Source organism: Drosophila nasuta, chromosome 2L, assembly GCF_023558535.2.
Source record: "Drosophila nasuta strain 15112-1781.00 chromosome 2L, ASM2355853v1, whole genome shotgun sequence".
In the NCBI taxonomy this organism is placed as follows: domain Eukaryota; kingdom Metazoa; phylum Arthropoda; class Insecta; order Diptera; family Drosophilidae; genus Drosophila; species Drosophila nasuta.
Window position 1 is genome coordinate 21,718,344 of NC_083455.1, and position 11,494 is coordinate 21,729,837.

The 11,494-nt window shown below is 41.3% G+C and overlaps 3 protein-coding genes across 7 annotated transcripts; 1 reads left to right on the forward strand and 2 right to left on the reverse strand.

Moving 5' to 3' along the window:
* Positions 1-387: 387 nt before the first annotated feature.
* Positions 388-4,294, reverse strand: LOC132798554 (ionotropic receptor 25a). The gene is made up of 9 exons (XM_060810454.1): positions 4,122-4,294; positions 3,762-3,911; positions 3,424-3,699; positions 2,929-3,367; positions 2,741-2,855; positions 2,418-2,663; positions 1,718-2,310; positions 1,138-1,653; positions 388-1,079 (listed from the first exon to the last, which is right to left on the reverse strand). Exons 1-9 carry the CDS (start codon positions 4,225-4,227, stop codon positions 689-691), a joined length of 2,832 nt encoding a protein of 943 aa, XP_060666437.1. The 5' UTR covers positions 4,228-4,294; the 3' UTR covers positions 388-688.
* Positions 4,295-4,873: 579 nt separating this feature from the next.
* LOC132798559 (etoposide-induced protein 2.4 homolog) lies at positions 4,874-7,553 on the reverse strand. 3 transcript variants are annotated; one of them, XM_060810464.1, is made up of 5 exons: positions 7,449-7,553; positions 7,145-7,324; positions 6,767-7,065; positions 5,873-6,547; positions 4,874-5,814 (listed from the first exon to the last, which is right to left on the reverse strand). In XM_060810464.1, exons 2-5 carry the CDS (start codon positions 7,157-7,159, stop codon positions 5,295-5,297), a joined length of 1,509 nt encoding a protein of 502 aa, XP_060666447.1. In that variant the 5' UTR covers positions 7,160-7,324; positions 7,449-7,553; the 3' UTR covers positions 4,874-5,294. The 3 variants fall into 3 exon arrangements, with proteins under 3 accessions (XP_060666447.1, XP_060666449.1, XP_060666448.1); XM_060810466.1 differs by having other exon boundaries at positions 7,145-7,312; positions 7,449-7,537; XM_060810465.1 differs by lacking the exon at positions 7,449-7,553 and having other exon boundaries at positions 7,145-7,413.
* A 420-nt stretch (positions 7,554-7,973) lies between these two features.
* On the forward strand, positions 7,974-11,327 carry LOC132798560 (major facilitator superfamily domain-containing protein 1). Of its 3 annotated transcripts, none has more exons than XM_060810468.1 (7): positions 7,974-8,065; positions 8,720-9,258; positions 9,317-9,844; positions 9,904-10,381; positions 10,444-10,562; positions 10,630-10,729; positions 10,906-11,327. In XM_060810468.1, the coding sequence occupies exons 2-7, from the start codon at positions 9,066-9,068 to the stop codon at positions 10,952-10,954; spliced, it is 1,467 nt and encodes a 488-aa protein (XP_060666451.1). In that variant the 5' UTR covers positions 7,974-8,065; positions 8,720-9,065; the 3' UTR covers positions 10,955-11,327. The 3 variants fall into 3 exon arrangements, with proteins under 3 accessions (XP_060666451.1, XP_060666450.1, XP_060666452.1); XM_060810467.1 differs by lacking the exon at positions 7,974-8,065 and adding an exon at positions 8,267-8,356; XM_060810469.1 differs by lacking the exon at positions 7,974-8,065 and adding an exon at positions 8,589-8,687 and having other exon boundaries at positions 8,772-9,258.
* Positions 11,328-11,494: the final 167 nt, after the last annotated feature.

An 11,494-nucleotide genomic window follows, 5' to 3' on the forward strand; every position in this document is an offset into this window, starting at 1 on the left:
GCCAGCACGTCATTGAGGCTGCCACTGTGCTAACTTGCAGCGTTGCCACTTGTCAAATTGATTTTTGAAATTTACTGAATATTTAATAAATGATTCAGATTTGTTGTACTAGTTTATTAATGGAGACATTTTGCTATTAATTATCAATTATTTATCTACTCGAAAATAAAAGATATTTTATCACTCCATGATGATTCTTAATTTATGTACATCTCGATTGTGCCACCCAATAGCCCCTCAACCCATAATGCTTCAAAATATCAATAAAATAAGTATGCTGTAGTGGAACATAATTTTTTAAGATAACTCCTAGAAATAGATAAAACCGAATAAATATTCCAAAAGAGGGTAAGAATAAGATGAGTAAGTAAAACACATAGAATTTATTTGAAATGACATAGATTGATTAAAAGTGCCTCCAAATGGTGAAAAGGTTTGCAAAACATTTGCATTGTTACGACGTAGACGATCTCAGTGTGCGATGCTCAAATATTACATAAACCCATTCGTATCTAAATATATCGTCACCTTTTCGGGAAATTATCGTTCCATTATGGTATAAATTTATCAGATGGTTTATAAGTAGCTTTGGAATAGGCTTGCACCAAAGTCAATTTAATAATTATGTATATGATTTTATGCCGTACGATAATTTCCCTCAAAATGGTTCGATATATTTGATGGTTCCTTAAAAACGCGGCTTGAAAGTGGCCGGATATTGTGTGAAACGAGGACGAAGGGCAGCATTTGACTTTTCAAACTTCTCGCCCGTATGTCCTAGTATAACACCATCGGCCAATTTGCCGCCATCCTTTGCGTTGGGACGCTCTGCATTGGCTTCGGCCACATCGATGATGCGTGGATTCTTGCGATACTTGTACCACCAGTATTCAAAGACGAGCGTAATGCAGGCCATACCGATGCCCACAAAGATGACGATGAATACGCCACCGATATTCTGTATGGATATGCCATCTGATTGATCCTCGGGCTTCTCGCATTTGGCCTGCGCCTCATCGTTTTTCCACCACTTCTCCTTGAGTTTCTCCAGCTGTCGCTTGTTAAGCAATGTTAATATGCTAGCAAATTGAATATGAATTACATTACTGTCCCCATCAGTGAGTCTAAATAGCTTACGCATTGTTAAATTGATCCTTCAGATGTGATCCCTGCTGCACAGCAATTGCATATGGTTTGCGGGAGAACTCCTCGCCAACCACCTGAAGATCACAATTGGTTAGCTGCAGATAGCGAATATCGGTGGCATCGCCCAGAAAGGCAAAACCCGTCGCTGTGCTAGAGTTGCGGACACGCTTCACTGCCTCCTCCAATGTGGCTGGCAATCCTGCCTCCTGCATGGCTTGCCACATTTTCGTATACTTATCACTAACTGGATAATCCCAGACAGCCAGCTTCGAACGCTCCAAGGGGGTGAGTGAATCGTTCAACGATAAATCCTTCCAGATCTCGTAAAACATCTGTTCAATATTCGCCATACGCTCAAAGTATGTCATCGCTGCCGAGCCGTTCAATGGAGCATACAGTATCTTATATTGCTTGGCCAGATCATCCAGTGACTCCACCGGTGTATCCAAACGGGAGACTGTTAAAAAGGCAGCCAAATTGGCCGTATACGAAGCAATGATAATGAAACTGTCGCAAAAAGAGAACAATTATAAATTACAAGTGCAAAGAAACGTTTGAAAGAAAATGTTACCCGAAGAGCCACCAAGTGGCTGCCACAAGACGACCAGAGAGATTTTTGGGTGCTTCACCGCCACCTTGCGGTGTTAGCGAAGTCATGCAAAACCACAAGCATTCCTTCAAATTAAATTCACGCTTCTCCTCATCATCCTTGTACTTCTCCCGATTGTTCTGATAACTGTACGGACTCCAGCGATCGAAGATCCACATCAGGAAGCTGGTAAAGAAATATGCAGCCAATATGCAGAGCCAGACATTTGTTTCCAGCACAGTGAGGAACTTGAACAACGAACTCGGCGATGTCGGACGCTGCATCATAATGGTGATGCCCACAAGATCATAATACGGCACCGTGAAATCGATGACAATCTCACGTTCGGCCATCACGGACATACTACCCAGTCCAATGTCAGCTTTTTTGTCAATCAATTTCTTTACAATGCCATTCCATTCGCCCTTCTCATCCATGTTGCCGAACTTGCCATCCTCCACCTCCTGTATCTCATAGTCAAAGTGCACAATTGCCGCAATCTCATCAATCAAGTCGATGCAGTAACCCTTGTAACCCTTTGGCGCTGTCTCATCGCGCATTATGAACGGTGCTTGCTGTGGGATTAGGAAACATATTAGCCGAAAAACAAATTGTTGAACACTTGTTAACCAAATTACTTGCCAAATTACCTCTTAAAAAAGTGTTAGAATTCAGAACTTACCACCACTGTGTAGATGCGATAGACTGTGTCGGCAGTCAGATTCTTCATCTGCTCCTCATCTTTGACGACTAACGGCGAGTCGAGCCCAGCTGTCCAAACACCAATCGATTTGCTGTTCACCGAACTGCCGCCACGTATCTGGAGCACATTGATGTCCATTTCAAATTTCATATAGCTGAAGCCGTTAAAGGGTTTCGTTCCTTGCGTGACCAGGTCAAAAGAGCCATAGGATGTCGGTTCGCTAACCTTTGTAAGCCAAACAGAAAAAAACCCAAAAAAAATGTCCATAGCCAAACTAATTGGGGCATATATGAAAGACACACCTGTGTGAAATATTGCCGGAGATCAATATTACGTTCAGGTGTGTTTCCTCCCTGAAAATCGTCACAGTTCAGATATTCCATGTCCTTTGGCCAGGCGCCTGACATCAGCATTTCTCTGGCAAATGAAAACAAAAACAAAACATAGGCAATAAATATTGACCAATTATCCAATTATTGATTATGGTTACTTGATGGCCAAAAAGCTGCGCAGCGCTAGATCAAAGTAAAAAGCAGATGCCAACTGCGGTTCCTCATTCAGATTGAATGTGGTGCGCAGCAGACCCAAACGATCACGATATTGCGTATACGCCATGGGCTTGAGGAACATAATGGTCGCGTTATCACGCTGACTGCTGACCTCGCCTTCGCTCTGTGTGATCGCATGCCAGGCAAAGTTGCGCTCAAAATACGCCGGCTTCACAGACTCCAACACCATGCGTATGGACTGCAGATTGCCCAGAACAAAGAAGTTGTTAATGTCCAGATTGCGTAACTTTTCGATTTGTTCCTCTCGCTCCCGTTTACCATCCTTGGCAATGGCTGTAATCACATGACGTGTCTGTATGTTTTGCAAAAGCGACTTGTACTTGTGATCCATCACAAATGTATCATCGTAAAGAATGGCAGCTGAAGTAAGAGATTACTCTAAAATTCGTGTAGTCTTTAGGAAGGGGATCGCTTACCATTGGTGATGTTGAGACGCTTGACAATGCTTCGCACTGCTTCCGGTATAATGTCGGCTGGTGGCATCACCTGCAACAAATACTTTTGTTTCGATTCATCCAAATCACGCCACTGCCGCAAATCACCCTCCTGGCCATAGGAGGCGCTTATTGTGGGCAAACCCAAGGCCTGTGTAAAACTCTTGACCGTCTCAGAGGCAACACCCGATTTGGTTGTGTCAAAGATCAAATGCGGCGTTTGTTTCTTTTCAATGCTTTCCGCATATTTGTTGCAAACTAGCAAATTATTGTGGCTCGAATCAGTTGATAGTATGACCATTAAAGAGATGAAAACTCACTTGCTTCCAGTAATATTTTGGCATCGGTTTTGTTAGCCTCAATTGATTCAATTTGGACAGACAAACCATAGCTGGGATTCTTTTTCAAATAGGTGAGTACCACATCAACGGCCTTGGTCGCTGGCTCATTGTCCACTTCATTGATGAAAACTAGTATAAACGGGTTACGTGGATCATTAAAGCAAGGACACGACAGTAATTCCATACTTATTATTTATCTACACAAAGTCAATCCAACCACCCCAAATACTCAACCTCAACTCAAAACCAAGCACTTAATTAGTGTTTACCCAAGACTTGTGAGAGATATATGTACATATATGCAGATATAGTATATAAATCGATTTCATAGGAACTTACACACATTAATATTCTGACTCGTTTGTGCTGCAACTTTATCCAAAGGGATTGCAACAACTTGCAGCAACCACAAATACTTTAAAATCTTCAACCACTTGTCTATCATTGTAAAGGCGCATCCACAGTCAACACAACTTGCACCACTCGGCCCGAACTTCAAATGAGAACTGACTGAAACTTCTGACCAGCAATTGCTGGACAATTGAACGATTGCAATGTGTGGACATATGTGTATCCTTGGTGATAATCAATTGACCCGCCCCTCTAGCCATGGTCCTGACCGCACAATTTCGTTCGTGCCAACACTCAATGCGCTAATTGGTGACACCCCAGCACCGGAAATGACCCAACTGTTGGACTAATGAAATGTGGTTAGAAACCATATGATGATGTGTACAAAGTTTCAGCAAAAAAAACCTTCAAAAAAACCCGGCGTACAGGCGAGCAAACGAAGAAGGCAATGATAACAATCTAGTTGGGGTGTTTTATATAGATCTGTCTTAATCTTAATGATATGCTTTACAATAATGAATTACATATATACTTAGGTAGAAAAAATCGATGGCTTACATTTTTATATTATAATAAAAAATATTAAATTTTAAACCATAATGCACTTCGCTATGCTATCAATTCCATATACTTATAGATAGGATTGGCCCAAATAGCTTAGCCAAGAAATCCGATATCATTTATGCAACTCATGCAGATGCAGCAATTATATGTCTATAAATAAAACCATTGCATTTGACGAAAATACAAAAAAACCAAATGTTTATTACAATTTGTCAGCCCGCCCGCAAGTTTAACAAGAATTGTCGCAAGGGTCGCTTTGCTATAATCTCTAAATGAAACGCTATCAATTATGCATTAATTGGGCGTCGAAATACACGTAGTCTTATATAGAAACATTAGATAAGTATAGCAACTAGTTGTGGACAGCAATCCCACGCTGCTCGCTAGGCATTTGCCAGTTATTATTACTATTATTATGAGTAAACCTAAAGTATAAGTTTTTCCCCTTTTTTTTTTTTTGTTAAACATACACAGTTCTTGGATGTACATTAATATATATACAGAATAAAGCCTATGATATTTATATTATTGTTATCATTATTATTATTGGTACTTCTATATATATATGCGATAAGTCTGTATAAGCAGTATAAAATCTCACAAGTTCCAGTCATCGGGTCCCGACTCCTCACGTACCACAATCGGTGCACGTGGCGCTCCAGGCACAGGCGTGGGCACCAGGGGTGTATTGCTACGCATTCCAGCAGCAGCCGCGCCTCCAAAGTACGGTGGTGCCCTATAATTTGTGCTGGGCGTGGCCGCATTAGAGCTGTGCGTTGACGACGCCGAAGAGTCACGCACACGCGATGCATCAAACACCGGCGGCTGGGCATAACGATACGCCCCCTGACCAGGTGCAGCATTCTGCGGTGTCTGGGAACGCGAATGCGGTTCGCGTCTGTGGTGCAGATCGTGCTCACGCTGCTGTTGCATTAGATATTGCTGCTGTTTCTGCTTGAGCAACGTCTCCTCGCGCTGTAGCATTCGCTGGCGATGTTGCAATTCCAGCTGTTTGCGTTGCTGGGCCAACAGTCGATTGGCCTTGCTCCAGGGATTGCCGCCAAAGCACATGTTAGATATGAATACCACTGGCGAAAACAAGCGCAGCGAGAATTCACTAAAGAAACCCGAATGAATAAAATAAGGAATTGTTAAATGTTGTGTCTATTGCTTACGTGGTATCCACAATGGGCTTCGCCTCATTGCCGCTGAGTATGAAAAGCGGAAAGAATATGGAAAATATGCAGCTACTGACAATCACCGAGCTGGACATATTTGTGAGCACCGTGAGTGGTATGCCAAAGCCGAAGAAATATGGCCAATTCTTTTCGATGTAGGTGAGACGTCGATGCAGCTCCCAGCCCATGTTGAACCATTTGTACTCGAAGGAATACAGCGAATACAGCAAGCACAGGTGCACAAAGCATAGCGTGGAGCCAACATATTTCACCGGCACCAAATTGACCAGCATACTCTGCACCAAAAACAGCATTTGAACCACCATGCTGAAGAGGAAATCCGCCACCAGCTTGCTGATGCTGGGTATCAGTTGTGGACGTCCCTTGCGCACACGATACGCAGCATTCGCGATGTCAGCGAACCACAGTGAACTGACAATTTTGGATAACATAAATATGGGCAGCACCCACATCATGCCAAACAGCAGCGACAGTATCGGATGCAGCCAACTCCAAACAAATGGCAGTGTATCGGACTGTGTGCCATAAAAGATGGTCAAACAAAACTTCAATGTTGGCAGCAGTACCGACTCGAACAGTACAATGCTTAGCCAGGTGAAGCCGCCATTAAGTAGACAGCATTTAAATAGTTTCTTGGCGATTTTTTTCTCGCTGCAAATGCATAATAAATTTATATATTAGTCATTGGTTTGGCTATTAATATTATACGCCATAAACAGATTATGCTGTGTAAAGTTGACATACATCTTGTTTTTGTTTTTGTTTACGTTGAGCATTAAACAGCTGTTTGAGTTATCGATAACATTTTTCAATAGCATAATCAGCTTGGCATTGAACCCCCTCCCACCATTTCATGCAGTTCGTACTTACGCCTGTGGCTCTGCCTTCTCAGCAGGTTTCTTTTTCAAGATCTTCTCCAGCGTTCGCTCGTCAGAATGCGCCTCCGCACGTTTGGCATACTCTTCGCGTATCATTGCGGCTGCTGAACTTGGAACTGGCGATGGCGTTCTTTGTGTGCGTTCCCTGTATTGTTCCCTGTCCATTCTGCGCAGTTGGCGCATTGTCTCGAGCTCTGCATTCTGGCGCGCCACCTCATTGTCAATGTGCAACACCAACGTCATGCCCCGTATGCTGTCCCACAGGCCATACAATATGCCCAGAGCGATGTTCTGCGTAAACATGCGAAACAACGTGTAAGCGTGTAAATTTACAACTCACTACAAAATAGTCACGTATTTATCAACTTACTTTTATCGCTGCCATCTCCTGACTGTCTCTGGCTGCCGCCTGTCTGTTTTGTTTGGTTACACGTTACAACAGCTGCTTTAGCCAACAACACTAAGTACAATTATTACGCCTGTTGTGAGCATTACAAAAATAGATGCGTGTATTACAGTTTGAAACGTTTTTGTTTCCCTGCAATATGCGCTGTTGTTGAGATGACATTATTTCATAGTAACACAAATTTCGGGTTTACACGATGAACGCACAAAACACAAAGAATTAATGTGTGATAAATTGTATAAACTACAGTTGTCTGCTGTTAACCTACTTGTTGCTTCGTTTTAAGGGATTAACCTGTCCTGTGTGGTTCACCACATTTGAACTTTGTGTCGCAGTTAAATTTATTTATTTACGTGATCTGTGTGTGATCGCTTAGAGGTGGAGGTACATCGATAACACTATCGATAAGCCGATTATTTACAATCTAACATCAAGAAACCTAATGTAAATTCATTACTGAATGAATTATTCTTTTTTTTGGAAGAAAATTGAGATATTCTTTATAAAAAATGGGGGCTAAATAAGGTTTTTTTACCACCTGTATCGTTTAGATGTAATAAAATACAGTATGACTGTTAATGGTCATCTGGTTACACTTTAAGTGGTATATTGGTATATTTTCCATATACATGTCGGAAGGCGGCATTTTTAAAACAGCTTGCTATTTACGCGTTTAACAAAAATACGTAGACGATGACAACCCCATTTTTCTCGCCAATCCTTATCAAACTTACGTTAATAAAAAGCAATTTTCAAAAAACTATTAATTTACAGAAAGGGCTGCATAACGATAGCCAAGTTATCGATAGAACGCAGCCGTGCCTATGCATGGAGCCAAGTGAAAAGTAAATATTTCAGTTCGGTTTTTCCGCTTGCGGAAAACAGGTAGGAAACGCTCCAAGCTGACAGGTGGACTTGCCACCAGGACATTTTACTGACTTGTTGAACATTATTTCATACATATTTACATTGTGCATATGTGAACGTATTGTGTTTGTTTTGGAAATGGAAGAATAACAAATGAACAAAATGTTGTTATCAGTGGGTTTAGGGCAGTGCTTTTGAATCAGGTGGCGCGCGCGCCTAAAATCTAATTTCAAAACAAACTCAATCATCACATTTAAAGTCGTTGATTAATTGTGTTGTGTGACGTGCGTAGTTGGCATTGATAAAAAGGTATTTTTTACGTTAGTTGCCGTCGGTGTTGTCTCTTTGTATTCCACCTTTGTGTAGATGTGTGTACATATGTTTGTATGTAAATGTTTACATAGTATATGTATATGTGTGTCTATTTAGGTAGCCTGCAAGAGCTTATTGAAATTTTAAACCAGGTGTCTATCACTTAATGCTTCACTAAAGCCGCGCACAATGCATGCACTTAATTGATTAGCAACGCATTTACCGTTAGTCCAACAAACTGACAAGATTTTTCCTCTTGTTTGTGTAACGGACTTGGAACGAGGTTCCATTCACTCGTCGATGGCGTGACTTTTAAACTTCTAACTATGTATGTATTTCTAAATCCATTTTCCATGGCAGATTAACTACAAACCAACCTCCTTCTCATCAACCCCCGCCCCATAACATCAAGCAACTCGAACCAGAGTGACGACGCTAGAGGGCGCTTGCACTTGCAGTGAAATAATCAATAAAGCAACAACAACAACAATACAATACGATGTGGGCCAGTGATAAGCAGCAACAATAGAAGTCAGCCGCAGGCTGCAAAAAAGCACAAAAAAACAGGCGAACCCCAATCGAAGCCCTAACCTCATATTCGAACTCATCTAAGCATCAGCATATATTTACATACATTCCCATCCACACATCCTTAATTCATTACTTCCGGTCTTCGTTTATCTTTGCTGTGTACTAAGCAAGGAAAATGTCTCGCGAGGAGCGTCTGCCCATTGTGGATTGCTCGAGCAGCAGTGGCGATGATGAGGCGAAGCCTGTGGTGCGTAGACGCAGCACAAGGGATACGGTTTTGGCTGTGCCTAAGGATCCGGGATGCTGTGATCCTGACAGCACACCGCATCGATTTTTGGCCTTGGTCTTTATGTGTTTGCTGGGTTTTGGTGAGTCCACTAAATAGAATGGAGTTTCCCTTAATTATATTGCCACTCCTTGCAACAGGTTCCTATTTTTGCTATGATAATCCGGGCGCATTGCAGGATGTATTTCAGAAGGAGCTAAATTTAAATGCCACCGAATTCACGTTCATTTATTCCATCTACTCCTGGCCAAATATTGTACTCTGCTTCGTTGGCGGCTTTTTGATCGATCGTGTCTTTGGCATACGCATGGGAACAATCATTTATATGCTAATCGTGCTATTGGGCCAACTGATATTCTCCACTGGCGCTCTATTTGGCCATTTCTGGCTAATGATTGTGGGTCGCTTCATCTTCGGCATTGGCGCCGAGTCATTGGCCGTGGCACAGAATAGCTATGCTGTGTTATGGTTCAAAGGCAAGGAGTTAAACATGGTCTTTGGTCTGCAATTATCGGTGGCACGCTTTGGTAGCACTGTTAATTTTTGGATAATGCAACCACTCTACGGTTATGTGTCCAAGTTGTATGCTGGCTATACTGGCTTGGGCGTGGCACTCTTCATTGCCTCGAGCACCTGTGTCATGTCATTGATATGTACTCTCATTTTGGGTAAGTCTATATCGTATATATGCAATAAGCTCGCGAATAAAACAAATATTTAATTCTAGGATGGATGGATAAGCGAGCGGAGCGCATACTTAAAAGGAATAACAATCCGGGCGGCGAGATTGCCAAACTGAGTGACATCGTCTCATTTAAAATGGACTTTTGGATGGTCTCCGTAGTCTGTGTGGCCTACTATGTGGCCATATTTCCATTTGTGGCGCTAGGACAAGCCTTCTTCATATCCAATTTCCAAATGACGCCCGAGCAGGCGAACAATGTCAATTCGATTGTGTATTTGATCTCGGCGATAGCATCGCCGCTGTTTGGTTTTATTATCGATAAGGTGGGACGCAATGTTACCTGGGTGTTTGTGGCGACAATTGCCACGCTTGGCGCGCATATGTTGCTCACATTCACCCATTTGAATCCCTACATTAGCATGTGTATTATGGGACTATCGTACTCCATGTTGGCTGCCAGTCTCTGGCCGTTGGTGGCATTGATTGTGCCCGAATATCAGCTGGGCACGGCCTATGGCTTGTAAGTAGAATTACGTGATTGCAATAATTGCATATATAAATTACTTCATTTTCGATTTATAGCTGTCAATCAGTGCAAAATTTGGGTCTGGCTGTGGTCACTATTGTCGCTGGCATGATCGTTGATAGCAGCGGTGGCAGTCACTTCTGGTTGCAGCTCTTTTTTATGCTGTTCCTTCTGAGTAAGTAATCTTAGTTAAATTTGATAAATCATAGAAGTAATATATTCATTCATATCGTTGCTTGCAGTTTCGCTGTTGGCTACGTGCATTATATGGGCCTATGATCGCAAACATCAGGGCAATTTGAATATGTCGCCGTCACAACGGGCCACATATCATACATCAATGTACGTGAATATTGAGTCTAGTTGATCGTGAACTTGCTATTGATGTTGTATTGGTTTTGGTGTATTGATTGTGTGTGTATTTTGTGTGCTGATGGCGCAGATTCAGCATTATGACTAACTTGAATCATTCTTTTCCCTAAAATGCCTGCAACTCTTGACTTTCTCTCACCGAAAAGCTCCACCCAACGTGGTACTACGGATCGACGGCCTTTATTGGGCAACTAAAAACTATATACACAGAAAAAACGAAGAAAAAAAAAATATATATATATTAAAATATCATATATAATATGCATATATGCACACATATATAGTACGATAACCAATGTGATGTTGTTTGCCATCTCTTTAGCTCCGTATTTGTCTCCTATTGCGTAACTTTGGCACATATAATATATAATATATATATGTGTAGTATTATCGTATATCCTGGATAACCGCACAGTTTTCGGTTTTGTATTGCTTAAGTTTCAAGCTTCAATATTTATAAATAATTGATCCTTTACATATCAAGATTGAAACTATTGTTATTGTGATTGTGTATTATTGTTGTTTATATTCAGTGCCAAAGATAAATGTTAAATAAAATAAACATATCTAGCAAATCGTTATCGTTGTATTATTTCGTGTTTTGTTGGAGTAAAATAAAAAACAAACAATGAATGAAATGAAATAAATTCACTGATATTTATTCAATTTATTTATATAGCATATGTGAACGGTTTCATTTTTGTTGTTGTTTAGAAAATATATAATTTATAATAA